The 27,688-nt window shown below is 41.6% G+C and overlaps 2 protein-coding genes across 7 annotated transcripts; one reads left to right on the top strand and one right to left on the bottom strand.

Moving 5' to 3' along the window:
* Positions 1-216: 216 nt before the first annotated feature.
* Positions 217-14,019, top strand: LOC115374762 (calcium-binding mitochondrial carrier protein Aralar1-like). Of its 2 annotated transcripts, none has more exons than XM_030073867.1 (18): positions 217-288; positions 1,079-1,132; positions 3,059-3,204; positions 3,935-4,050; positions 4,637-4,776; positions 4,944-5,090; positions 7,207-7,345; positions 7,474-7,567; positions 7,708-7,792; positions 8,120-8,198; positions 8,446-8,604; positions 9,426-9,478; positions 9,763-9,843; positions 11,307-11,447; positions 11,668-11,806; positions 12,061-12,219; positions 12,346-12,436; positions 12,954-14,019. In XM_030073867.1, the coding sequence occupies exons 1-18, from the start codon at positions 277-279 to the stop codon at positions 13,165-13,167; spliced, it is 2,049 nt and encodes a 682-aa protein (XP_029929727.1). In that variant the 5' UTR covers positions 217-276; the 3' UTR covers positions 13,168-14,019. The 2 variants fall into 2 exon arrangements, with proteins under 2 accessions (XP_029929727.1, XP_029929728.1); XM_030073868.1 differs by lacking the exon at positions 217-288 and adding an exon at positions 295-681.
* On the bottom strand, positions 14,008-27,089 carry LOC115374763 (cytoplasmic dynein 1 intermediate chain 2-like). 5 transcript variants are annotated; one of them, XM_030073869.1, is made up of 17 exons: positions 26,933-27,089; positions 24,802-24,910; positions 23,610-23,742; positions 23,068-23,206; positions 22,584-22,646; positions 22,209-22,336; positions 21,992-22,084; positions 20,791-20,953; positions 20,593-20,692; positions 19,707-19,832; positions 17,766-17,912; positions 17,496-17,609; positions 17,006-17,139; positions 16,441-16,585; positions 16,199-16,339; positions 15,696-15,821; positions 14,008-15,520 (listed from the first exon to the last, which is right to left on the bottom strand). In XM_030073869.1, the coding sequence occupies exons 2-17, from the start codon at positions 24,907-24,909 to the stop codon at positions 15,422-15,424; spliced, it is 1,959 nt and encodes a 652-aa protein (XP_029929729.1). In that variant the 5' UTR covers position 24,910; positions 26,933-27,089; the 3' UTR covers positions 14,008-15,421. The 5 variants fall into 5 exon arrangements, with proteins under 5 accessions (XP_029929729.1, XP_029929730.1, XP_029929731.1 ...); XM_030073870.1 differs by having other exon boundaries at positions 23,068-23,203; XM_030073871.1 differs by having other exon boundaries at positions 23,068-23,152.
* Between the last annotated feature and the right edge of the window lie 599 nt (positions 27,090-27,688).

The raw sequence follows: 27,688 nt of genomic DNA, 5'->3' as shown, positions 1-27,688 counted from the left end.
GGACCATCCATACTTTCACTTTAATTTGACATTGGAAAAGGACAGTGAGGAAATTATATAAGAATGATTAACTTTGAAAAAAAAATTCTCCAGATATGTGGTGGAAAATAAGGTATAATTGGACCCCGTGGTCTGCTGTGCATACGTGTGGGGGCATGAAAGTGGGGGCATGAAAGTGGGGGCATGCCTCTGCTTCATTTTCATTTTCTCATTTGTACACGTTCGCGAGGCGAGGGCGTGCGTTTCGCTCGCCACTGTACGTGACGTCAAACCAGCATGGCGGTCAAGGTGACTTCAGCATCGCTCTCCTAACGATTTTCAAATCTCTCATTTCACATGTCTGCATGTTTTTTGTCCGTTTACTTGTGTCTGAAGTGTGAAAGCTAGAGTTTCTGGGCCGGTCCGAGTAGGATTTCTGCGGATGCGGTGCGCTCAGAGGCTGTAGCATCACTGGGCTAGCTAACGCCCGGCTGGCTGGCTGGCTGGCTGGCCTTGATGAAACATCCACAACCTCGAAGTTAGCGAGATAATGCTAACCAGCTGTCAAAGTGTTCAGACTCACTAGATAAAACGACTAACGCTAGCTGAAATCGTGTCGTTTTACACCTGACGACTCTCTGTTAACTCGGTCTTGTCTTCTCGCCTCTTTGCTGATTTAAAACTTACCGTGTCATTGCAACGGTTTGTGTCCTCTTCATTTGAGTAGTTGTGCTTGCTAGCTAGCTAATTCTAGCTTCATGTTGTGTAGAGGGCTGGCTTATTGGATGGTGTACGGTAGTTGGTTAGTTAACTGCCTAACTTAATCAACTTTTGCTCTGGCTGTGTGTAGCCGCTTAGGTGTGGTTTTCATGTCGGTGCAGCGAGCCTGTTGCTATGAGTTGTTCTCTGTCTCCAAGCAGTGGACGTTTCAAGGAGACATCAACCCAAAGCAACTCTGCAGCTCCTTGTTGTGCTTTTGTTTTGTCCAGTTGCATGCTAAACGTGCTTTAAAATAGCAGTGTTTTAGGAAAAGTTTTAAGACATATATTTGCATCGCCCGAACAGTATATTAAAGCTTTTTTTTCATGTGTGGCTGCAGGTGCAATCTACCAAACGTGGAGACCCAACTGAGCTGAAGGCAATCTTCCAGAGGGTAAGACCGGCACACATTTCATAACTCAGAAAATCTGTCATTCAAGTGTCTTCCTGGTCAAGATCAGTGTTGCTCGTAGACATATTATAAATATTCATGGCCAGAGTTAATGCAGGCTTTAGAACTATCTGTGAAAAGGTTTTGATTTCACGAAATACAGCTGAAGCAGAATGTTTTTCAGATTCATTTGTTGGCTTCAAGGGTGATGGTCATAGGGTTTTCATTACAGCACTAGACAGATGTAGGCGCAAAGTAGGCTGCAGATTTCACATGAAGCGAGCGTGACTGAGGAGACTGTCAGCATCCTTATAATTTGACAGGACAACTCTGTTTCTTGCTGTATGACAGATTAAAAATTAATAGCTTTGTGCAAGTAATGATTATTCAGTAATGAGCTGTGATCATCAAGACTGGTCAGACTGGCTTGCTTTCTTTACTTTTGTACTGTAATTAAGTGCTGCAAGGGAAATTCTTGGTTTACACTTATTTGTCTCTGTTTTGATATTCATGACAGGGCAAGGCAAGGTAATAGGCCATGAAAGGACAGATTGTCATGCTCTGACAGCCACACACACAGATTGGATGTCAGTACCTGTATAGTTCTTTAGCTCAGTTGGTAGAGCATCAGACTTTTAATCTGAGGGTCCAGGGTTCACGTTCCAGTTCAGATGTAGCATTACTTTTTCTTGTGTTGTTTCTTTCATGCTACAAGCAAGGTCCTTGTACTGTGTGCATCAGGCAGCATTGCACCACCTTGTTACTCAGCACCATGATTCCAAAGCATACAACTTTTATATGTTATGTATTTCACAGTAAACAGCGTGTGATTCCAAATAAACTAAGGACTATTGCCATTGTCATTAGAGCATTCAAGCATTCAAGGACAGACTGGTTTGTGTGTGGCTATGAGATGATAAGAGTGACTTTCATACCTTACTTAGTTGCCATGCACAATCATTACCTCCTGCATGGTGAGTGTATGGCCCACTGTGTGACATTTGTATGGGTCAGCAGTTGTCAGTGTGTGGATATAAATAGACCAAATAGCTTACCTGCACAAGCTGAACACTTGAGTGTATGTGTGTCTGGGTAGACATGCACAAGTGAGAGCCAATGTTGTAAATCTTTTCTGACACTTGATACCATGGCTGCAAGGACAAGGACAGACCTTGGTTCATGGGGTGATCTCCCTGACAAGGCATCTGTAGATTAGGCACTCAAAGCAGGACACTTGAGACATGAACGACAGGTGAAACAGAAGCTTTTATGTATGTAGTGTAAAGCCTGATCATTGAATTCACATCTCATTCAACATTCAGTGTCACTTCTTCATTCAGTTTGGATATTTTTGTTGATAATCTACATCACTGACAGTGTGAATAGTACTAAAACAAAAAGTCTGAAAGAAAGAAGAAAGTTTGAAAGAAAAAGTCTTTGTTGTTTAATGTAACCTCTGCTCATAAAATAAGATAAATATTAGTAATACAAGTTTGACACACAGGATTTGACCCAGCTGATACAAAGAGTTGCCTGTCATGCATGTAGTGTGAGTCACTACTGACCTGTGGTACCATTGGAGCCATTTAATTCTCATGCTTCAGGAACATGCTTCTGACCATTGACCCCATAGATCACTGACCAGGTCATGGTGAGGGTTAACAAAGCTGTTGATAATATAGCTAAAATAAAGCCATGCTCTTGACACAGCTCAGCCTGTGGTTATGTAAATGGTTGTTGTTCTATCAGTACTTTGGACAAAATTAACTGACATTTTTGGTCCTTGATGTCTGTGAATAGAATGAACAGAGAGTAGACAGTTATAGTGTTCATTTTCTGACTGAAAGTAAAAGACAAGGGAAAAGAAGTTTGAGTGTATGAAACAGTAGAAACCCATGTCATCCTTCCTTTCTGCTCTCCTTCCCTCAGTATGCCAGCGTAGTGGACAAGGATGGAGAGAAATTTATGACCCCAGGAGACTTTGTCCAGAAGTACCTAGGACTACACACACAGATCCATCACAACCCCAAAACTGTGCAGCTCATTGCTGGCGTGGCTGACACCACAAAGGACGGGTATGTACTGACGCACAAGCAGTGCACACACACACACACAGATTATCATCACTAATGGAGAGTTTATCAAGTTGTGTCTGATCAGTAGTTGCTATTAGGGCCATTTAGAGATAAGATAAAACTCAGAGAATGACAGATAAAAATCATACTGTTAGCACTTGTGTTTATCCATGTAGTCACAGATACTAACATGCTCACCGTGTCCAACACATGCTACAAGTTAATTTTTTAAGTCCCTTAAATAATTAAAATATTACATTCATGCTTATCTGGACCCTTAAGGTAATATAAACTATTTGAGCTTATCTCCTTTGTGGTCCTGGAATTTGATCTTCCATTAATTGTGTAATGAGTTACTATCATAATACTTACAGTACATGATTAGTACTGGATTATAGGCTCACAAAGCCAAATGCTGTATAGAGTGTCATTAGTTGTCCATATAAGCTATTGCTTATTACCATTGTTGTGGGATGTTATTTGGGCAAACTTTTTCAATCTGACCTCCCCACAACATGCTGGACTGTTAGCATTTTGAAAAGCCTCTGTAGCTCTGACAAGATATTTGTGAATATTTGATGTATTTGTGTTTAACAATGTATTTTTGTTTTCCCTTTTATGCACACACACACACACGCGCGCGCGCGCGCGCACACACACACACACACACACACACACACACACACACACACACACACACATGCACGCACGCACGCACGCACGATGGCAGACTGATATCATTCCAGGAGTTCCTAGCATTTGAATCAGTGCTCTGTGTACCGGACGCCCTCTTCATTGTAGCCTTCCAACTCTTTGACAAGACTGGAACTGGAGATATTTCCTTCGGTATGCCCTGTGTGTGTTCTTGTATACTTGTGAGAGGATTGGTTTCACTTCACTTTCAGATCAATTAAATTACATTACAACATGATTAAAGTCAAATTCACCCATCAGGGGATTCTCAGTAATATGTTGCTGTGAGTTTGTGGTGTTTTCAACTTTCAAATTTTGAAGCAAATCTGCTTCAATCTACTTGATTGACTTGAAAGTGCATTGAACCCACTCGTGACGTGTTTGGTGCTTTATCAGTGTAATTTTCACGTTTTTGTGCGATGTTGCATGGAGAGAGAGTTTTCTAACCAACATTGTTAACCAGATTATCCTTAGGTCTAAGCCATTACACATGGATGCACTTACGCAATCACACTCACACATAATCACACACTTTCTTACTCATTTGTTCATACTCAAAGCCTATGTCATTTTCCTCCAGAGGTTTTCAAGATATTTGTGCATTTAAATGGTTTGACCAAACTCTATAAGCTGGAAAATAAAAATCTAATGAGGTTTCTAACTTGAGGGTTCTAACGTTTACAATTTACAAACTATATGTGCAACAATATATAAATGTAAGTGTGATTGTATGTTCCAGAGAATGTGCGTGACATCTTCAGCCAGACCACAGTCCACCACCATATTCCCTTCAACTGGGACTGCGAATTCATCCGCTTGCACTTTGGGCACGACCGCAAGAAACGCCTCAGCTACCTCGAGTTTACCCAGTTCTTACAGGTATGCAAGCTGGAGGAAAAGTTTACATTTGAATTCACACACAGTAGACAATGGTGCCTTAGTCTGTCAGTCTTGTTCTTACATTTCTCAGCCTTACATTTTCACCTCCCTCTCTCACACATGCATACATTTATGCTTCGACTTTCATGCTTGGTGTCATTGTTTAGGAGCTGCAGTTGGAGCATGCACGCCAGGCGTTCGCCCAAAAGGATAAGAGTAAGAGCGGTGTCATCTCCGCCATGGATTTCAGTGACATTATGGCCACCATCCGGCACCACATGCTCACACCCTTTGTTGAAGAGAACCTGGTCTCGGTGAGTGGGAGAGTGCAGCCAGGGGGTGGTTTGTTATCCATAGGCAGATTAAGGGGGGGCAGGGAAATATGTAACACTGGAAAGGTTTTGTGGATTGTTAGTTTCATTAATTTTAGCCATAATTTAATAATTTAAACTCAAAAGAGTGTGCTCCTAGTCTCCAGGCGTTATTTTTAGCTGTGAGCGATGATCCTAAGAAAGTAACCCTCACCAACCTGGACACACCTTAACAGCATATTCTTGTTGATTGTTTGATTGTTGATTTGATTGTTATGTAAGGTACACTATATTACCAAAAGTATTCGCTCACCCATTCAAATGATCAGAATCAGGTGTCCTAATCACTTGGCCTGGCCAAAGGTGTATAAAATCAAGCACTCAGGCATGCAGACTGTGAAACAAGACATTTGTGAAAGAATGGGCCGCTCTCAGGAGCTCAGTGAATTCCAGCGTGGAACTGTCATAGGATGCCACCTGTGCAACAAATCCAGTCGTGAAATTTCCTCGCTCCTAAATATTCCACAGTCAACTGTCAGCTCTATTATAACAAAATGGAAGCGTTTGGGAACAACAGCAACTCAGCCACGAAGTGGTAGGCCACGTAAAGTGACGGAGAGGGGTCAGCGGATGCTGAAGCGCATAGTGCAAAGAGGTCGCCGACTTTCTGCACAGTCAATTGCTACAGAGCTACAAACTTCATGTGACCTTCAGATTAGCCCAAGTACAGTACGCAGAGAGCTTCATGGAATGGGTTTCCATGGCCGAGCAGCTGCAGCCAAGCCACACATCACCAAGTGCAATGCAAAGCGTCGGATGCAATGGTGTAAAGCACGCCGCCACTGGCCTCTAGAGCAGTGGAGACGCGTTCTCTGGAGTGATGAATCACGCTTTTCCATCTGGCAATCTGATGGACGAGTCTGGGTTTGGAGGTTGCCAGGAGAACGGTACATTTCAGACTGCATTGTGCCGACTGTGAAATTTGGTGGAGGAGGAATTATGGTGTGGGGTTGTTTTTCAGGAGCTGGGCTTGGCCCCTTAGTTCCAGTGAAAGGAACTTTGAATGCTTCAGGATACCAAAACATTTTGGACAATTCCATGCTCCCAACCTTGTGGGAACAGTTTGGAGCGGGCCCCTTCCTCTTCCAACATGACTGTGCACCAGTGCACAAAGCAAGGTCCATAAAGACATGGATGACAGAGTCTGGTGTGGATGAACTTGACTGGCCTGCACAGAGTCCTGACCTGAACCCGATAGAACACCTTTGGGATGAATTAGAGCGGAGACTGAGAGCCAGGCCTTCTCGACCAACATCAGTGTGTGACCTCACCAATGCGCTTTTGGAAGAATGGTCAAAAATTCCTATAAACACTCTCCTCAACCTTGTGGACAGTCTTCCCAGAAGAGTTGAAGGTGTAATAGCTGCACAAGGTGGACCGATATCATATTGAACTCTATGGGTTAGGAATGGGATGGCACTTCAGTTCATAGTATGAGTAAAGGCAGGTGAGTGAATACTTTTGGTAATATAGTGTATGTCTTTAAATTCTCTCCGAGATTTCTTGGCATGAATGAAGTGTCAGCTGATCTTTACAAAAGCACTGATAACATAGAGGTCCAATCCTGTAATTCCTGAAACTCTTGTAATGCAAATGGAAAAGATTGTTGCAACCCCCAGTTTGTGGGGCTTACAAGGAAAACTGTTTTTACTACACAAAATGATTATCATTTTTTTTTTCAGATTTATTTTTACTGTTTATAGTGAAATACTGAGTTGTTTTAAACCTCAAGGCCTCCTTTGATATGTTTTTTCATTCTTTAGTTGGGTTGAGTAGGCAAGTAGGCTCTGCTGTGTTTTAAAGGGTTACAGGCCAAAAAGTTTCAGAACCACTGCTTTATCACAAGAAAATCCTGTGTACAGATTTAAATTCCATAAAACAATACCTCAGTACTTATAAAACAATCACACTTGCAATTATGCCGCTTGGTTACTTGTTATCCATCAGACATTAAAACCAAAATTCTGTATCATCAAACCCAAACAGTGAGAAACACAGAAGAGGTCAGCCTCACTTTGTGGTAATTTGCTTTGTGTGACATACTGTTTTACTCCATCAGGCCGCAGGTGGCAGCACCTCTCACATGGTCAGCTTCTCTTACTTCAACGCCTTCAACTCCCTCCTCAACAACATGGAGCTGATCCGCAAGATCTACAGCACACTGGCTGGCTCCCGCAAGGACACCCTGGTGACCAAAGGTGCTCACACACACACACTGGCTGAAGAGTTTTGATGCTGCTCTTCATGTTGTGTCAGTTGTGTGCTTATTGTTCATTTCTAATTGAAATGGTTATATTGGTTGTCTCTCATCAATTTGTCTCTGCAGAGGAGTTTGTTCATGCTGCCAACAAGTTTGGTCAGATCACTCCCATGGAGATTGACATCCTGTACCAGTTATCAGGCCTGCACTCCCCCTCTGGGTAAATACTTTGTCCTGCCACTCACTTACAGTCAGTCACAATGTCTGCACTTGTAGAATTCATGTCAGCCACCTGTGCTTTGCTAACATATGTTGCAGTATAAATACTGTGGTGTTGAATGGGAAAAATTGGTGTTTCAGGCGCCTCAACCTTGCTGACATTGAGAGGATAGCCCCGTTAGAGGAAGGATCTCTGCCATACCACCTGGCTGAAACACAGAAACAGGTAGGCTGCGTATTTGTTCCCACTTATGAGGGGAATTCTTGGAAAAACCCAGTTCAGGAATTGACTGTCTGTTATATAATTTTGTCACACAGTATTTACTGACACTGAATATTCAGGACTTTTTTGATGTGATTTGTACAGAGAGACATGAGCAATTAACAGTGATGGCATAACAGCATCATCACTGTAAACTGTTGACGATGGTGTAACACAGTATTTACTGATAAGCATGCCATGAGGTATAAATAGGACCTAACATATGGTGCAAAATAGTGAGTGTCTTTGCATAGTATGAATGCTCCATGGCCTCTGTTTGTGTCTGTTCAGCATGGTGACGGCTCCAGGCCTGTGTGGCTCCAAGCTGCAGAGTCCGCCTACAGGTTCACCTTGGGCTCCATTGCTGGAGGTGAGTAACACTCCTTCTGTTGCCCTCTAACCCTAGACAGACTGTTTTGTGATGCTCACATGGCAGTCTCCAAGGTTTCCATTGCAAAGGCTGCTATGTGCTCTTATTTGTGTGTGTGTGTGTGTGTGTGTGTGTGTGTGTGTGTGTGTGTGTGTGTGTGTGTGTGTGTGTGTGTGTGTGTGTGTGTGTGTGTGTGTGTGTGTGTGTGTGTGTGTGTGTGTGTGTGTGTGTGTGTGTGTGTGTGCAGCCACCGGAGCCACAGCGGTGTACCCCATAGACTTGGTGAAGACTCGTATGCAGAACCAGAGGTCCACGGGATCCTTCGTTGGCGAGTTGATGTACAAGAACAGCTTTGACTGTGCTAAGAAGGTGCTGCGCTATGAGGGCTTCTTTGGCTTCTACAGAGGTAGGCCATGTTAGAAATGCAATAAACTTAAACGGCAACCTGTCCCTTCCCTCTCTAGCTAACTTATTTGTATAGTCTGGTGATTTGTTGTCTACTCAAATTTCATTATAAGTGAATGTTTCCCCCACATAGACAATGTGGTTCTTAGTCTTTTGTACATTTCTTTTATTCATCACAGCTGTGGGTCTTTATCTCTTTTTTTACCATTCTGTATTTTATTTTTTTTCCTTTTTTCCTTTCCTTTAGTTTCTTGCACACTCTACTGTCTTTTAAGTAAAAGTAGTCTGCTTAAAATGCCCCTGGTGTCACACTGGTTGATTGCAATGCACGTTTTCTCAATTGCAGTGCTCCTTCAAAGGTGCAAATATCTCTTTTTAATACTGTTACCATGGGAACACTGAACAAAACAAAGTATAGTCTGATTTTCTCCATTAAAGTGATCCAGCATCCCTGTGTTAAAATGACAGATAATCTTTCACTTTACCCCAATTTATGATGTGTTGCAAGTAGTTTGTGTTTACCAGATTTTTTTTTTTATTATTATTACTGAGGAAATTATAATACGATGCCCTGCTTTTAGGTGGCATCTGTATCATTGTCTCCCTGTCTCTTCCTTTTTGTCTCTGTCTTTCCTCACAGGCTTCTCAGCTTTCATGTTTTGTAAAATCTCTTTGTTGGCATTTTTATTTTTAACCATCTTTTTTGATCTAATGCTTTTTTTCCCCCCATCTTCTTGGTTCATCCTGTCTTTCTCCTGTCTGCACAGTAGTACTAATGAAATGAGATTCTCCTGTCACTCAATCCCCCATGATGCCCCACAGGTTTGGTTCCCCAGCTTATAGGTGTGGCACCAGAGAAGGCTATCAAACTCACGGTGAGACCCTCACCTCTCTATTCTTTATTGCACACATAATGTTTTTCAATTAACCTTAGCCTATTTGAATTTACATACATATTTAATGAATGTAAGTATAATAATGTTTTTTTATTATTATTATTTGTGTAGCACCTTTTATGCAGTTCTGCTACAGTCACATAAAAGCATACAGCATACTCCAAAAACAATGTGAATGACATCACATAATAGCAAGTCTTTAAAAGTACATTTAAAGAGGGGATTTGCCTGTACTCATGACAGCCTGTGTCTGTGCCCTGCAGGTTAATGACTTTGTAAGAGACAAATTCACCAGTAAAGACAACACCATCCCTTTATTCGCCGAAATTATGGCTGGAGGCTGTGTAAGTAGCAGAGTCTGATCACTTCTGTATTCCTGCTTTATGTTCAACAAAGCAAAATTGATGTATCTTTTACAATTCAAAAACTGGTAAAATAGTAGAAGGTGACCAGCAACCTAAAATTTCACTGCTTCAGACAAGACAGGGAGGGCTTAGAAGTTAATTAGAATGTCTTGTAATTGGAAAGTTGCACATTTAATCCCTAAAATTGTTCATTTGTCAATCAGCTGCCATGCTGTTGGCATTCCTAGGCAGGACACCTACCTGTTCACTAAGTTTTAAGCCCTGTGTGGACAGCATGGGTGTTGCTGAGGTCTGGTGATGTAGATTTTCATAGTGATTCAGTGATTTCAGTCCCATGTGGATTATATGTGATCATCATTATTATTATTATTATAGAGTTTGTGGCTCCAAAGTGGAGCCTTGGACCGCTGCTCTTCAGTAGCTATATCAATGACTTGCTCATGTCCAAATGTATGCAGATGATACAGTAACTATGTCCATGGAAAAACCAAAGAACTAGCTGCTCACAAACTTAGTGTTGAAAATCTCCAACTGGCAGATGAGCCACACTTACATCTTGATGTAAAGAAGAACGTTAGCATGTTTTACACAAAAGGAGCAACTTCTTGGTGTAATTCGAGATTCAAATCTCACATTTAAGAAGCATGTAAAACATTTCACATAAATAATTAAACTTAACTTATCCAAGTTTAGATACATAAGGAACATTGTAAACACTGAAGCAGCTAAACTTACTACTTTCATAGCATTATTCTTCCAAACTTCCAAACATGCTTTACTGCTTGTCAACCTGGTCTCACACTACTGAAACTATGCTGAAACCCTATTCAAGCAGTATACAAGCAACCACTTGAGGTCCTGGACAAGAAACTAAAAGGTCATCATCACTGCAACATTTTAACAAAATATTGCTTGCGGAGCTGTGAGAAATTTAAAATTTTAATCATGGCCCAGAAATCAACATGCTTGCCAACAAAATTAAGAATCTGCTTTCTACCTGTGCTTGTCATGTCTGTGCCATGTCTATCTACTTATTGTGTTTACAGATGAATAATGGCTTCAGATGTTCAGTTTGCAATATTTCCACAACCTGTTTGAGTAGCACTGTTCTAATCACGCCTTTACAGAAATGTTCATTAATGTGCACCGTCCCTGTGTTTTAACAAAAATAAAATTAAATCAAACAAATAATTGATATTAAAATTACTTGCTGTTTTCCCCTTGAGTCACCAACATGTATTCTACCAAGTTGATAATAGTGTCCTGCAATACTAAAACCAAATGTAAATGCTTTTGTGTTTGCTGTGTTTTTTGATGATGTTACAGTGTGTTTCTTTACCCTTTATGCACTCAGGATTTGTCTCCCACCTCCTAGCTATGAACCTCTGAGTTGCTGGAGCCATAGTAGTTTTACAAGTCCTTACTCTTTTGTGTTTCTTCAGGCTGGGGGCTCCCAGGTGATCTTTACCAACCCCCTGGAGATTGTCAAGATCCGCCTGCAGGTGGCAGGTGAGATCACAACTGGACCAAGGGTCAGCGCGCTCAGTGTGGTCCGAGACCTGGGCTTCTTTGGCCTCTACAAGGTACTGTGTGTTTGCTTTGATGTCTCCTCCTATCAGGCTGGTGATTTCTCCAGCTTCTCCAATACTTTGTCTTTGAGAAATTGCAATTCTTTTGTCTTGCATTGTATCCAGAGAAACACCCTAACTTAATTCACAGACATGCTCAAACTCTCAATTTCACACACACACACACAAACAATTATCAGACATCTTTCTCTTTTCTTTTTGTGTGTCTGTTTAGGGTGCTAAAGCCTGTTTCCTGAGAGACATCCCCTTCTCAGCCATCTATTTCCCAGTGTATGCCCACACCAAGGCTGAGCTGGCGGATGAGCAAGGCAGGCTGGGAGCCCTGCAGCTTCTCTTTGCTGGAGCAGTGGCAGGTAACCTCAGCACTTTCATAGCATACGGCCTTCATTAATTTCTCATACACAATGTTAAATTTAATCTTTTAGATGTGTCCTTATCATTTATGTTGGATCATAGCTGTAAGCACAATTTAGCAGCACTGGTAAGCAAGCAAATGCTACGCAAGGGGTGCACTGACGGTGATACAAAATGTTGTCTGAGTGTATTGACACACCTTATTTTACGCAGAGCATCCCCTCATCATTTTTAATCTAAATCTGTTTCCCAGGTGTCCCTGCAGCCTCCCTGGTGACACCAGCTGATGTTATCAAGACTCGTCTGCAGGTGGCAGCGAGGGCAGGACAGACCACCTACTCTGGAGTCATCGATTGCTTCAGGAAGATATTGAAAGAGGAGGGATTCAGGGCTCTGTGGAAGGGAGCTGGAGGTGTGTATGCATGCTTGTGTGTGTGTGTGTGTGTGTGTGTGTGCGTGTGCTTATGCATTTATAGAGTGAGTAAGATGAATACATTCACATTTACAGCATGCTGAATCCTCTCTCTCTCCCTTCCAGCCCGTGTGTTTCGGTCCTCTCCCCAGTTCGGTGTGACTCTGGTCACTTATGAGCTCCTGCAGCGGTGGTTCTATGTTGACTTTGGAGGACAGTAAGTTGTTTTTAGAATATTCCTCAGCTTTTTTGTGAAAAGAAGAGTGGGCTGTCAATGGTTTTTTAATGTATTTAAACAACTAGAAGGAAGAGTAGGAGACAGTAGGGAGGCACAGGAGAGATGGCACTAGTGGGATTTGATTTTATCCCAGTACATCTGGCTCCAATTCTTTTATTCTGTTTTCACAGTATGCTAAATTATCACAGTCATCCTTTACACTACCTATTGTATATAATTTATTATGCTACTTGCTCACCAAAGTAGCAGTTATAGTAATTTTTTCTTATTTAGTTGACAACTGACTCGAACAGTGTAAACATTGTCATATCAGATTTTGTTCACATTGATCTGATAAACCACATCACTCTCCACTTAATGAAGCCTTCCATGATTGGGTTAACTTGTAATGAAGAGATGCTTAAGTGGATCACATGATAATTAAGCGGTGAGGTAATGTAATGCCTTTAATGACAAATATTTAATAAATACCGCACTGTCTCTTTCTTCTCTCCAGTCGTCCAGCAGGGTCTGAGCCTACGCCCAAGTCGCGCATCTCAGAGCTTCCTCCCATCAACGCTGATCACGTTGGAGGCTACCGTTTGGCTGCAGCTACCTTTGCTGGAGTGGAGAACAAATTCGGCCTTCATCTGCCCAAATTCAAGTCCGCTGGCGTGGTTTCCATTCATCACCCAGAGCCACCTGCAGCCACGCCAGCCCCGGCCCCCTAGGGCTCTGAATCTCCATATCACTGCCATCCCTCTCCTCCTTTACCAGGAGCCAGACACTTAGATAGATATGTGTACATTACCATAATGAAAATGTGCGGCATACACATACTGTTAACACCAGTATTTTTTTTACACACTCCACATCTAGGGGCAGTTAACATAGGGACAAACACACACACAGTTGCCCAGTACTCTTCCCGGGGTGAGGGTCAACTCCAGAGGTCCTTATCCAGTCCTGGTGGCAGAGCGCTGGCTGCAGGCTCGGACATGGAGGAGCAGACAGTGACCGGACTATGCTGTATCTTCAGTGGCTGCATGCTCCTACCCTCTCCATTCTCTGTGTTCCTCTCCAGCATTTGTATAAAAACGGAGCACAGGATACTCCTCTTTCTCTCCCATGTGTAGCTGATGATTTTTGTTCTGTTTTCTGTCTGACGCTCAGTGTGAGTAGGACTTCTCTGATTGGACAGTGAGCATAGGAAATACTAGATTGGGAAGCATGGTGTAGGGGCTTTACTCTGTTTGTCCTTGCCCAGGAAGCTACTGTACATACTGTAAATCTGTACAGAGACGCTGCACTGGGAAGCAGTTACCAAATTGTTGCAAGACAGTGCTATTACCATTCAATCAGCGTTGATACAGTAACACTGGACCGTTAGGGTTATGTGGGATGCTTGGCCTTGTTCTCTGAGAATCACTCTTACTGATGTACAGAACTTTTCAATCATGTGTTTTCTTGATAAACAAGAATCATGACCAGAGAATTAGTTATTAATAAATTAAATTGTATTTCAATTCATCCATTGTATTGTATTTTATTGAAATAAATCATCCATATGGTTTTAATTTTAATATGATTTGAGTTTTATTTCAATGAGAAAGTGCAACTTGACTGTATTAGGAACAATAGTGGGGGAAAATACAGCACAGTAAGTCTTCCTACAATGCTGATCTTGGTCGCTTTATATTCAATTTGGTTATTACAGTGCATTTTATCTCATTTAATAGTCAAGTCTGGGACAAAAGGACTTGAACGATTCAGTGCGAAATATCATGTATCATGTTTTAGAACTGTTTTTCCAGCCTGGTGCTACTGAAAACAGTTTCATGCAAGCTGCATTCTGGATGGAATGAAAGTTGTATGGAAATGGAAGAAATCACAGAAATGGAATTGAATCCAATTCAATTCTATGATTAAAAAAGGAATTTACAACCTCTTGACTGTAGGCCTTCATCCTCAATCTTCAGTTGCATCCTCTTGGAGAGGACAAGTCAGGAAATCAGTTTTCTACTACTCAAATAGATAACACAGTATAAAATGTAATCAAACTTTGGTACAGAAAAAAAACAGTCCTAAACTATAACTAGTGTCAATGACTTCAAGGCAAGTAAAACAATTTTTTGCCTGGCAAAAAGTTTGGCTGTGTGCTAACATAAGGAATTTACTAGAAGCTTTCAGTACAAAGCAGCCTTTTTTTCTTTTTTTCTGTTTTTACAGTACATGAAATGTTTAAATAAGTGCAACCCCCAGAATAAATATTAAATATTGTAGTGGTTAAAATTTCAGGATGACACACAGTTTTGCACAGGCCAGAGTGTGTATATGTGAGCAGATTAGCTGTTAAGCCATCATATTCAAGTGCTGCTGAGGCGGATAGTGAAGAAACTGTATGTTAGCTTATACAGTGTTGAAGTACACCTTACCAGCCATGTGCACAAACATGTCAGGAAAAATATTAACACTAAAATGTAAAAACACTCAAATGGTAATAAAAAGGTGCAAGTACAAAGGTTTGCATATTTTAAAAAAGGGCTGAGTTGTTTGAGGCCTTAGGAGAAGAGCGGTGTCTGGAGCCCTGAGGATGTTGTCATAGAGCTAGAATGACAGAATGGACGGCCGTATCCATGTTGGATATTCATTTTCCAAGTTTTCATCTCAGTTGGACTTTTCATCTCAAGCTAAATTACGGTTACTGCACTATTACAACTACACAGATCTCACATTCGCTCACATTCAAACCTCTGACGACCTCTAGACAACATTTAAAAACACATCAATAAGGTGTCTAAAAACTCCATTCTAGCTGTCTGTTCTTGCCATTCTAGCGCGACACATCTCCTCAGCACAGCTGATGTTCCAATAAGTCAGAAAAAGGACGCTGTATGCTAAAGGAAGGACAGCTCAGTTCCCTTGGCATTGTTGGGTTTGTGTGGTGTACTGCAGTGTTGTTTATTCGCAGTCGTCACTGTGGGGTTAGGCAGCCAGCTCCTCCGCTTCCTCGCGGTTCTCGTTGATCTCAGCCAGCGTCCTGACAAAGCGTGTCCACTCATCAGGTTTGGGCACGCAGATGTGCTGCAGCATGACAAACAGCATGTTAGAGGGAGTGAGGCTAAATCTTTACCAAAACCTAAACATACATAAGCGCATGTAGACTGTACCCCGATGCTCTGTAGTTGCTTTACTCGGGTTGTGATCACTGAAAGATGCTAAAACTGAAGGATAACAGCAAGAATCGACGATATCTCACCTCTCCTATGTCATAAACCTGCACCTGTCCCTCTGAGTCCCCAGTGGCGATCTCTCTGCCAGAGTGAGACCATCTCACACGGTTCAGTGCTGGAGCACCCTCCACATACACAGTGGCAGTGGGGACCTGAAAACACACATCAAAAGGGCTGGGTATAGGCACTGAAATTTCGATTCAGTTTGATTCTAATTCATAAGGTCATGATTTGATTGGATACTGATTTCAATTTGATCCCATACTAATCCAGTTCGGGACATTTAGCAATAGTTATAATAGCAATTTGAAGAATTTTAATAATTGCTAATGAATTGTTCCAATAAAGATAATTAATCAGAAAATCTTTTTTTATTCTATTTTATTTTATTTTTTAAATTTTCAGCAGTGCTGTGACCCCACCGTCAGGCAGCCCTGAAACTCCACAGTCATTTTCAGGAATTAAGTTTATGGTGTGACTTGGACTTTAGGTATGTTGTGTGTGTGTACGTGTGTGTTTGTGTGTGTACCTCAGTATCGTTGTTGAGGTTCCACAGATCCAGACGTCCAGCTAGGTCCACACAGGCAAACAGGGCGGGGTGTGTGGGAGACCACATCACATCATAGACATAGTCACAACTGTCCTCAAATGAGTACAAGGGACGGGTGCTCTGCAAGAAGGGAACAAAACAGTTATATTTTAAGACAAGCCCTCTGATATTATAGGGCATGTGAGCATGTGTGTGTGTGTGTGTGCGCCCATGTGTCTCACCTTAGTGCTCCACAGCTTGACAGTCCAGTCAAAGGAAGACGAGATGAAGAGGTCAGAGAAGTCGACGGCTCCCGCAGCACTGTGACAGCTCAGACCTGTCACCGGCCCGTGGTGGCCCTCAAACACCTCAGTGATACCTGCCTTACTGTAATACACACACACACACACACACACACAGGTTAGTACCACTATACTTGTGGGGACCTCTACTGACAACTTTCCCCTATCGCTAATCCTAACCTTTACCTTTAATATGTACCTAAATGTGACCCATAACAAAGATTTGACCAACTACTGTCACTATTTTACCAGACAAGTGAGAGTTTTAAATTAGAACAAGACCTCTGAATGATGGCTAGCAATCGGCAAAAGAAGCTGTTAGAAAACAAAAAACAATAAAAGTGGACCATACATTTTTAGTGTTTTGTTAGTGGCCAGTTTTGCTTTTCTGTCCAGGCTGTAACCCTAAACTGATACAGTGTCCTCAGTTAGGATGATTTCTTATCCTCCTGTTCCACAGGAGGACATATGGTCCTCCTGAGTACAAAAATGTAAGGACACCCACCTCCCATGGCGACATGCAGTGTAAACAGAGCCGTCCTCACTCCCAACCACAAAGTTGTTGACATCAGCCAGAGGAAAGGCCATAGAAGTGACAGCCACTGCCTTGCTCTGCTTGAACACCAGCTCCAGACTGTCCTGCAAGCAAAACACACACAGAAAAGTCCTGATCACTCTCTGACTCCCTGCATACTGATTGTGATCCAGAGAGGATCACAGAGCTGGATCATTCTACTCTCTAGTTCCAGGAGTCAGAACACTGGATAAGAAACATGAAACAACCAAACTGGAAAATGACTGTGCTGTGATCCAAACATTGCTGAAATCTGGATAAAACATTGTCCACAAACATCAAAGTAGGAGTCATACTTAAACAACAGCACCTCTCAGATCAGAAAAAACACAACTAATTTACAGCCCCATCTACCTAGAAGACGACTGAAAAATCGATTCATAATAAAAGCTGGGAAAGTGTCAACATAAATGTAAGGCACCTGTGGCTGGGAGAGCATGTCGAGGCTCCAGGAGCACATTTTGCCATCAGTGGAGATGCTGATCAGATTGTTGGCGTTCTGGGTTCCCACTACGCTCACACAGTAGACCGGGTGCTGGACGTAGCACAGCAGGGAGTCAGGAAGGTAGAATGATATGAAATAAAAGCAGAGAAAACACAAAGCTGTGTGAGTTGTACTGAACATCTCAGAAGTGGTTTGTGATGTATACAGACGTATGTGTGTGTGTGTGTGTGTGTTTTGGTGCATTACTGTGTGTGCAGCTGCAGACAGGGGCGTCCTCTGGACTGGAGTGCGTTTATTGCTCCTGTTGTCCCATAATACGATCTGGCCGGAGTAAGTCCCACCCACCACAAGGTTGGGGTGGAACTTTGCGAAGCCCACTGACATCACCTCTGACTGGGGGATGAGGACAGGGAGAGGAGTGTTTGAACCAAGTGCAATGTAAATATAAAATAACAAAGCAACTTGAATATTTGGAACTTATTTTGCCATGTAAGTTTAAGTAAATTCATAAGGAATGCACCAATTGCATTTTTTGGCCAATCCCTGATTCTTTAAAAGCCCGACTTGCTGATATTGATCCCAAAACTGATTATCTTTGATTTGTCATAATTAAGAGCCTTTACTCTTTTTTTTTTTTTTTTTTTTTTTTTTTTGTTAGCCTTTTCAACTTTATTCCAGTTATAAGTTTCTTTATGTGTAACAAAGTTTTGGCTGTCTTGAAAGATTTGTCACATTAGACAAAAGATTTTTCTTTCCCAATCATAATTTAAGTACAAACTTCTGTCTGCTTAATAAAATATCATACAGCATTCAGAGATGAATGTAATGTTGTAACAACAGGTAGAACGGTTCTATTTTAGACCTTATAAAGGGTTTACTTTAAAAAAATAATTTTGAAAATTGTGCCTGCAATCAGCAACTGGCAAGACCAACATTTAGTCACCAACTGATTTAACTAGTGCTGGGCGGTATACCGGTTCATACCGAATACCGGTGTTATTTTTTTTTTTATGATATGAATTTTTCAGATACCCCAATACCGGTGTGTGTGTGTGTGTGTGTGTGTGTGTGTGTGTGGAACGTAGCACCGCGGGACATCGTTGGAGGGGGAACTGTTTTTGCAGTTGCACTCACTAAGCAGTGGGGACTTAGAAAATGAAGCTGAAGAACTTTTACCAAAAAGAGGAGCTGTGTCAGCTGTTTGGAAGTTCTTCGGCTTCAAAAAATCCGTCTGGCAAAGGCAGAGAAACTTTCCAGGCTACCGCAGCGCACTGACATAGATTGTGTAACAAAGTGAAGAGTCCCCTCTCGGCTCTATTTTCACTGGCTAACAGCAGCACACTGGCTTAGCTTGTCTATTCAGAGAAGAGGTATCACTTCGGCTTATTTTTCAATCTATGTTATCAAATGCATACTACTGCTCATTCATTGGTAGCTGAATTGTTAGGTCTATTTGATAAGTAATTAACATTTTTAAAATAATAATAATAATTTAACATATTGTTAAATCAGTCAAATCAGTCTGCATATTAATGCAAGTGGCCTTAAATTTGCATAATAAAAAGGTTCTGTATTTTGACTGCAACTGTCATGCATTCTGATTCCTTCACTTCATTAGAATCATCAGTGCCACCTCTTTGCATCATTTTGTGTTGCCATGTAAACCTGTATTAATACTAGGGTGGACAACTTGGACATTAATGTCCAGTATTCATTCCTCATGACAGTAAAATAGGTCATTCTAAGTTAATTTACTGCAGTAATTCTTCTCTAAATCATTAGAAAATGTGGTTAACACCCAGTTGTGCATGAAAAAAGAAAAAAATGTGATATACCGTGAAACCGTTATAATTTTGAAAATACCGTGATATATATTTTTGGTCATACCGCCCAGCACTAGATTTAACTTTTGCAAAAAAACAAAACAAAACAAAAAAAAAAACATCCTATTTATTGCAGTCACTGGTCGGTTGATCGGTACATCCATGATATTTACACAGATTCTTAAATGGAAAACACAGTTTGGTAAGTTCCACTGCCTTCCATGAATCAAAGTACAGCTTTAGTTTTATTAGAATAATTCCAAGCATTTCTAACATAAATCAAACACTATAAGGAAAGAAAAACATTTTCAATCCAAAGACTGACTGATGTAAATTCTTCCCTTTGGAGTTAAGTCTGTCCTACCTGGCAGTGGAAGGTGTACTCGGGTGTGTTCTTCTTGTACTTCATGTTCCACACCAGTGCCACTCCATCAGGCTCATGGGGAGCATCCTCGTTGTTGTTGTAGGAGGCCACCAGCAGCTCTGGGTACTGAGATGGACAAAGGAAATCATCATTGGAGAACCAGATGAGTCACAGTCAAACCAGAGAGGAATCATCCAGGAGTCAAAACAGCAACTTTTAAAAAGTTCATTTTCAACAGACTGCAATCCAATCAGATTTGTTTCTCAAACCAGACCTATATGTATGGGTTGCTGTGATAACAACGTAGGCATCAGTAACTGTGTACACGCCTTTCCAATGCGGAAGCATGAGAAATGTACAGGAGCCTCCCTCTAAAGTGCCAGCAGACAATTTATTTCAGTGTCTGTCCACAGACTGTTGTTCTGCGTGCTGTCTTCAATACCACTCTGCTAGTAGCAGCATGGATTTTGCTCAGCTGCTCTGATGTACTTCTGTCACTCTGGATTTGATGTTATCATTAAGAGTGATGCAAAAGACAGTTTGAGATCTAATGCGAATGGCCAGAGTGTCCCAACTGAGACACATCTGTAGAAATCTGATTGGAACTGCATTTCTGCAACTACAAATGTGGCTTGGGTCCAATTTGCAAAAATCGAAGTCCATGTGGTTTTTGGCTGTCCAGACTTCCAAAAATCAATCTAGCTACATTCTGGATATGGCAAAAAATGGATTTGGGCTGGCAGTCTGAACAAGGCCTTTGTGTCTGAGCACATCTGCCTGAAGTAAGACACTGAATCACTAACAGTTCCAGGAGAGCTGTTCTGGGGGAAGTGAAAAGATTCCCTCTGGGGGTCATTTAAGTATCTGAACAGACTGACACACCTACCTGAGGGGACCAGTCAAGGCAGGTGACCACTCTGTTCTTAGTCCAGTGCTCATCTGCAAACTGTCTGTTCAGGAACAGCTTAGCACCTGCCTGCATCTCACTGAGAGAGAGAATAGAGAAACAAAGTTCTATCCATCAGTCTAGTCATTTCAATTGAATGTGTCACACATAAACACAGGGTTTTTATATGTGCCTCACCCCTCCTTATCCTCTAGATCTCTCCCGCTGTAGTCAAAGCAGACGTCCACCCGCTCAGCCAGAGCTCTCTCCACAATCCTGCTCCCACGCTCAAAAAACGACAAGAACTCCTCAGAGTGCAAGAGCTGCAGCTTCTGTTCCTCCGTCAGCTCCTTGGGCATGTCTATACACACGGTTCAATGAGAGGAGGAAGAATAGTAGATTCATTTTTTTAAATAACAACGTGGCCACAACAACCAAAGCTGAATTACTTCTTCAATACCACTGCAAAAGATTCGGTCCTGAGTTTTCTAAATGTTCAATGCTTTCATCAGATGTGTTTCACAAACTGAAATTCCAGCACCACTAGAGGCTTTATATGTGCTGACTGGAATAAAAGGAGGAGGAAGCCTGGAGCAGACAGAGCTGCAGTCCATTTGTTGTTGGTGAACTGCAGCATGAGTCAAACATCTGAAAACATGACAGCAGTGTCTAAGTCCTCCACATCTTAGAACCAATCCATCAAAAGTGATTGACTAAGTAAAATATAGGACCATTTTACTTGGAGACTACTTTAATGAGCAAAAGTTTGCTGTGATATAATATCAAATTTTATGTTACAATTAACACTTCACTCGAAAAAAATCTGGTATTGTAACAAGAGTATAAAAGAGAATAAACAGTGCATGATTTTTTTGTTTTACTTTTTCTATCTATCTGCCACAATTACTAGCAGATATGGAAATTCAATTCAACTGGTTGTCTGCCAAAGGGCCTAGGAACCAGCTAACATTACAATTTACTAGGCATGCAGCAGCACCACGTTTTCAATGCCAATACCAAATATTAACAGACACCAATTACTGATGTGATCTGATCTATTACTTTCTCAAAACACAGCAGACTTGCACTATTAGTTTGAGGTTACTGGACAAAAATAACTGATGTTAAATCCTTTTCTCCTCACCACTGAAATATACAGGCTTGTGTGTGCTGAAAATGAAGAAAATCAAAAACAGTTTGCTTTAATTTCTAACATGATACTCAGGGCTTTTGGTACAGGAAATTGACCTCAAAATCTCCAATACTGATACTCTGTTTTACCCATGCCTGCAGTTTATGAAATCTGCTGATTCTCTCACTTTAACCAACTTCTACTGAGTGCAACGGCAGAACAAGCCCAAACCCCAATATGTTGTGTGTTAGGAATCCCTATCCTCACCATCCTGCTGCTCCTCTCCTTCATCCTCCTTGTCCTCCTCGTTGGCCTCTGCTGGTGGGGGAGCAGCTGTGTCCTCATCCTCCTCCTCTTCCACTACACACACACACACACACACACACACACACACACACACACACACAAACACACACAGATGTGATTCAGTTTGCATGAATCAGAACAAAAGTTGAGACAGAGGTGCATTTGTGTGTTTATTTACCTGCTTTTTGTTCAACTTGTGCCGGTGCCTCGGTATGTGTCTGTGTTTCCTTGGAGTAGGACACCATTTCCTTGGGGATGAAGTCCTCCTGCACCACTTTCGACATGCACAGCCTCACAGCTCCACGCCTGAGCATACCACATGGAAATAAGAAAAAAACACACAGGTTCATAGTATACCATAGGGCCAAATACAAAATTCAGACAAAGTGAGACATAAATAATGGTGTGCACGGTCATATTATTAACACTTACACACATACAAACACATTTAAGATGAAACCACACCAACGGCCACAAACATAACAAGATAAAACACAAAACATTTGACACAAAAAGTCAGAAGACGAGCAAGAGGAGAGAGGAGGAGCAGTACCCCATCATCTCAGAGTCGGAGTGCAGCTGCAGAGTGGAGGGGTCAGGATCCCAATGCAATGTCCTTACATAGGCAAACCACCAGACGGTGTTAGTCAGAGAGACAGGACAGAGAGGAGCACAGACAGCAGGGCAGAGCGTGGGAGAAAAAAGAGTGAGAATGAATAACAGATGCAGACACAGAGCAAGACAGAGGGAAAAGGTGTGAAGAGAAAAAGAAAAAAGAAAACAGAAGGAGAAAGACAGAGAAAAAGAACAGAGGGAACGTTAATGGAGAAACACAGCAGCGTGCCGGTGAAAAGGCAAAGAGGAGACCAGTCAGAATTCATCAAGTACAATTACCTTGTTAATACATACAGTTGGCATGCAGGCAATACAGCACTTCACAAGAATTACCTTTATCAATCTTTCCCCATCTCTCTCTCTCTCTCTCTCTCTCTCTCTCTCACACACACACACACACACACAGACACGCACACACAGACCTGGGTCCTGCGTTTCCATCACCAGAATCTTGGCTTCCTGCATCGCTGCCCACTGATTTGTTGGAGGGAGACATGGGGGCGGGGACTAGGTAGTGAAACAGACACGTATCCTCTGTTACTACCCTCAGGGGCTGAACTGCTAGTGGGTGTGTTTGTGTGCATGTGTTAGTGTGTATCAGTGAGTGAGTGAGTAAGTGAAGGAGGGAGTGAGAGAGCGAGTGAATGAATAAGTATGAGTTTGCATGCAGTCAGGAGGGGGTCAAAACACAAAAGGGGAGGAAAGACAGACAAAGGGGAGAAAAGAGAGAATGAAAAATAAATGGCAAGCAGAATTAGATGTCATGCAACACAAAGGTAAAACATTCAGGAATTGTGCAAGAGGGAGACAATGAGCAGTGACTGAAACCGAAGGAGACCACGTCATGTTAGAGGAGATTTTTGAAAAAACACTGCAGTCAAAAGTCAAGCACAACCAGTGATGCAAGACAAACAAGGGGGGAAAAAACGAAACAGAACAGCAACGTGCTGGTGCGTGACCTCACCGTGGGGGATGTCGGGGGTGATGCCAACACTCTGCAGCAGAGCCTCTGCCTCTCTCCTCTTCCTCTCCAGGTCAGTGTCTTCATGGCCTGTGGAGGACACACTGCTCACCTCCCCTCCTCGCTTAGAGTCTCCCTGCAGAGGACAGGACATGAACAACTTCAGTGCAGCATCCATTCAGGTCACAAAAATTGTTAACAGTCACGCCAAATACAAATACATAAATAAATAAATAAGTAAATGCCATGAGTATGAATGGGAAGGAAAAACAATTGAAAAGAGCTGGTGTGTTCTTCAGTGAAAAGTGGTGAAATGGAAAATAGGGACACTGAGATTATCATTTCCATCTACCAACGCAAAGATCATCAATTTATCCATCACTAACATTGGCAGAAAATTAGCCCATTGCAAGTCTGATGATCAATTAACCATGTTAGTCATGAAATTTATCAAATAAAAATACCAAAATAAAAAAAACGTGCTGGTTACATTTTCAAAAGTGCTAAGACTTCCTTACTTCTGTCAATTTCTACAATTGAAATACATCACTTTGGGCTTTGCTAAATTCTCATCAGGATTTGTTATTATTTTTGACACTTTATAGACGATGATAATTGATTATAGGGCTGAGTTTTGGCACTGATTTCCCAGTTGGATCTGGTTCCGTTTCACAAGGTACCAAATGAATTCAATGATGATTTCAATTTGATCCCATATTAATTCAGTTCATGATATTTCAGTTACAATACCAATTTTACCACTTAAGTAAAGCTTTGCTTTGTCTAACTCTTCTTACCATGGTCTTCATGGTTTTTAAATCCAAAATGCATCAAGATTGATCCCCTCAGGGATCAATAAAGTATTTCTGATTCTGATCTCTGATTCTATAAGCATGATGGCAGTGGCTTCTGGGTGGAGCTCCTGCCACTCTTCAGTGGTTTGTTTGAAATATGTCATTTGGTCAACTGAGTTTCTGTGGGCTAGTAGTTTAGCAGATGAAATTTGCAAGACTGGAGCTGTCTAAAGATAACACTGAAGAGGGAATGTATTAAAAGAACGAATCAGGATGTTAAGCATTTATACTGGACTGTGATTAATCTGAAAATCAGTATTTTTACCCTGCCCTAATTGATTAATCAAAAAATAAATACTAAATAAATAAATAAATAAATAAATAATTGCAGCCCTACTCACATCTTTCTTTTTCTTCTCCTCTTCTTTTCTCTTCTTCTCCTCTCGGATCTGGGCAATCCGTTGTTTCTTCCGCTCCAGCTCAGCTTTCAGCTCACTTTTGTCAGCCATACTGCAGAAGTAAAGAGGGGGGAGGAGGGGGAAATAAGAGGGAAGGGGAGGGGGAGGAAAATCAGAAATACTCAGAAAGGAGTGGTTGATAGGAGGGTGAAGACTAACTAATAGGATGAGACAGCAGAGTCACATCCTAAATCCAACACCTTCCACCTCGACTTACTCTAATCTGCTCCTGTCTTCGATTAAAAAATGTCAAATCTATTTTTTCTGTCTTTTATACTTACCTAGACCTTTATTATTATTTATGATCATTCAAGGGTCACAGAAATATAGATGAATGGCCAGTGGGCTATGATTCTGACCTTTTTATTTCTTCCCATAAGGTAATGTTTGAGATCTATTAATTTAGGTTTTTTCAACTGCTTTGCTCTCAAGTTGCTTGGGGTAATCCCTTCACTTAACTACCTACATGTAAATCCAAATATTAGAGATTACAGGGTGTTTAGGGCAGAGAGGAGGAGGGAGACTGTCTGTGAACTGGAGAGCCCTGTGTTACTGGCAAGCATTCACCCTACTAAAAAGTCCCAGAGCACCACACTAAATCCTGAACAGCTCTGCAGTCCCTAGCCTGCAGCTGACCCTGTCCTCTGACCTGCCAGAGAGAGAGGGCAAGGAAAAAGAGAACTTTACTGTAACAATTTTATTCTTGTTTTTCCACAATTACTAAACTAGTTATTATTATAACACGCCTAATTTCCCTGTGGATTCATCTGTGCTCAACTGGAGTCCATTCACAACCAGCACAAATTTGTGAATCCACACACTGCCGGTGAAGCCCCCTAGGCCAGGGTGGTGGCTCTTAGACCACATACAAAAGCCTAAACACTACATAATAGGATTTTTTTCATCTACAGTAAATGTGGTAATGTCTTAATTACCTCAATGTTCCTTTGTAAGCATATTAAGTGTGCGGAAAATGGTGGCACTCTTAATGGTTTTTCTGGTAATGATTTGATCCCCTTGAACTGGGAGGTTTTCAGTGTCTTGCTCTGAAACACTTTAGCAGGATCGATAGCTGCCAGGCAAATTATTGTCCGCAACATCAATCAATAGACATTAAAGGTTCTTCACAACACCACAACATGCTATTATCAAGCTGAAGCTTTTTGAGATTTGGAAATCGCACCAGTCAGTACTGCAGCATTGATTTATCGATGAATTGTAGTTGTGCAGGCTTAGGCTTCATTGAGATTTCGTACTATTTTTAGGTGACCAAGGAGCCAATGAGGAAAAGTAGCCATGGGCATGTCACACTGGTAACATGTGAACACCAGACAGCTGCTGACAACAAGGCTCTCTTTATCTGTCTTTTCAATGTCACAGCCAATTATGAATGAATGAGATGGTGACTTTTTCCAGACATAATCAGACTGAACACATAGAACCATTACATTTGACCATAAAGAATTTTGCACTAAACACATTAGACTATCTTAAATCTCATGTTATAAATACACAAGGTAAATTTATGTGTCTTTCTGCTTTACAAATCATGTTGTCTCGCAGAATGCATGCACAATAAAAGGACTTGGCATTTCTCAGTAGCAACAAACACTTCATATTAATGCCTTGAGCCTGTTGCACAAGTCCATAATAGTTGGAGAAGCCATATAAAATGCTCAGGAAAGTCCACCACCCACTCTGATCACAACAGCAGACAAAACTGGACTGCGTTTTACGAGCTTTTCCCACTGACTCCATTGTGTCCCCTTCACATTTTCCATCTATTTCTTCGTTACAACTTGCTGATTTCATAACTATTCTTCGCTTTTCTGCTGGTTCAAGCATTGTGCCCAATATGCCAATAATCTGATTATACACACAGCGCAGATAGCTAGTTGGATTAGCATGCTAATCTCCATGGCAGCCGCGGGCCCGGAGTAACGTAACCCGGACGGAGCGGCGGTAGCATCGTAACGGTCAGCTAGCATCGCACACAAACCGACGAGTTTTTTGAAGCTGTTCACTTCCCAAACGCGGTTTAAAGCAACACAGAGGCGAGAGCACTTTCAAATACCTGTTGGCAGATCTGAACTGAGTGTGGTCAGGTGAAAACACAGTCCAATGTGCGAGGTGTTAGATTTCGGTTAGAAGTGATGGTGGAGAGGAGGACTGGTGATGATGCTGGAAGTCAGACAGTACCCTTCTCCGCGCTGATTCTTCTTCGTCGTCGTCTGGAGGATTGCAAGCCGACTTGGAAAGAGCGCATACTGCCACCTACTGTAGCGGAGCGTGTGTCGTCAAAACTTACAAGCGTAGAAAAAGCAAGTAAATAAAAATATTCAAGGTTGCATTATTATGGAAAAATTACCTGAGTGGATTGAGACAGAGACTTCGGTGAAGTTGCACCAGCAATGGATACCTTGTGTCAACATGTTGTTTTTTAATGACTTTTTATATGGATTTCTTTTTCTTTTTTCCCCCAAACTACCATTTCATCTCTCATGCATTAATGCTTAACTGTCTAAATACCCGAAATACAGAAATCATATCATCTTATGGCAGGAGGGGTTTCTTCAATACATTATGGTCTAACAAATGGATTCTCCTGCTATTTTCAGCCCTGCCACTGTCCCTGAATTTGACATAGTCTATTATTCTCCTGTCCACGTCATTGCTTTTGACACTACAGTATCACACTCATCTTCATCTGTAGGGTTTAATTCAGGAGTTGATAACTAAAGGACATCCCTGCCATCCCTGCCAGGAATTTCAACAGATCAGGATATGTGTCCTAAAAAATAATGTGATCCAACAAATATCTCTTCAGTCA

The sequence above is a fragment of the Myripristis murdjan genome, chromosome 17 (genome assembly GCF_902150065.1).
Source record: "Myripristis murdjan chromosome 17, fMyrMur1.1, whole genome shotgun sequence".
Lineage (NCBI taxonomy): Eukaryota > Metazoa > Chordata > Actinopteri > Holocentriformes > Holocentridae > Myripristis > Myripristis murdjan.
This window is presented reverse-complemented; position numbering and strand designations above follow the sequence as displayed.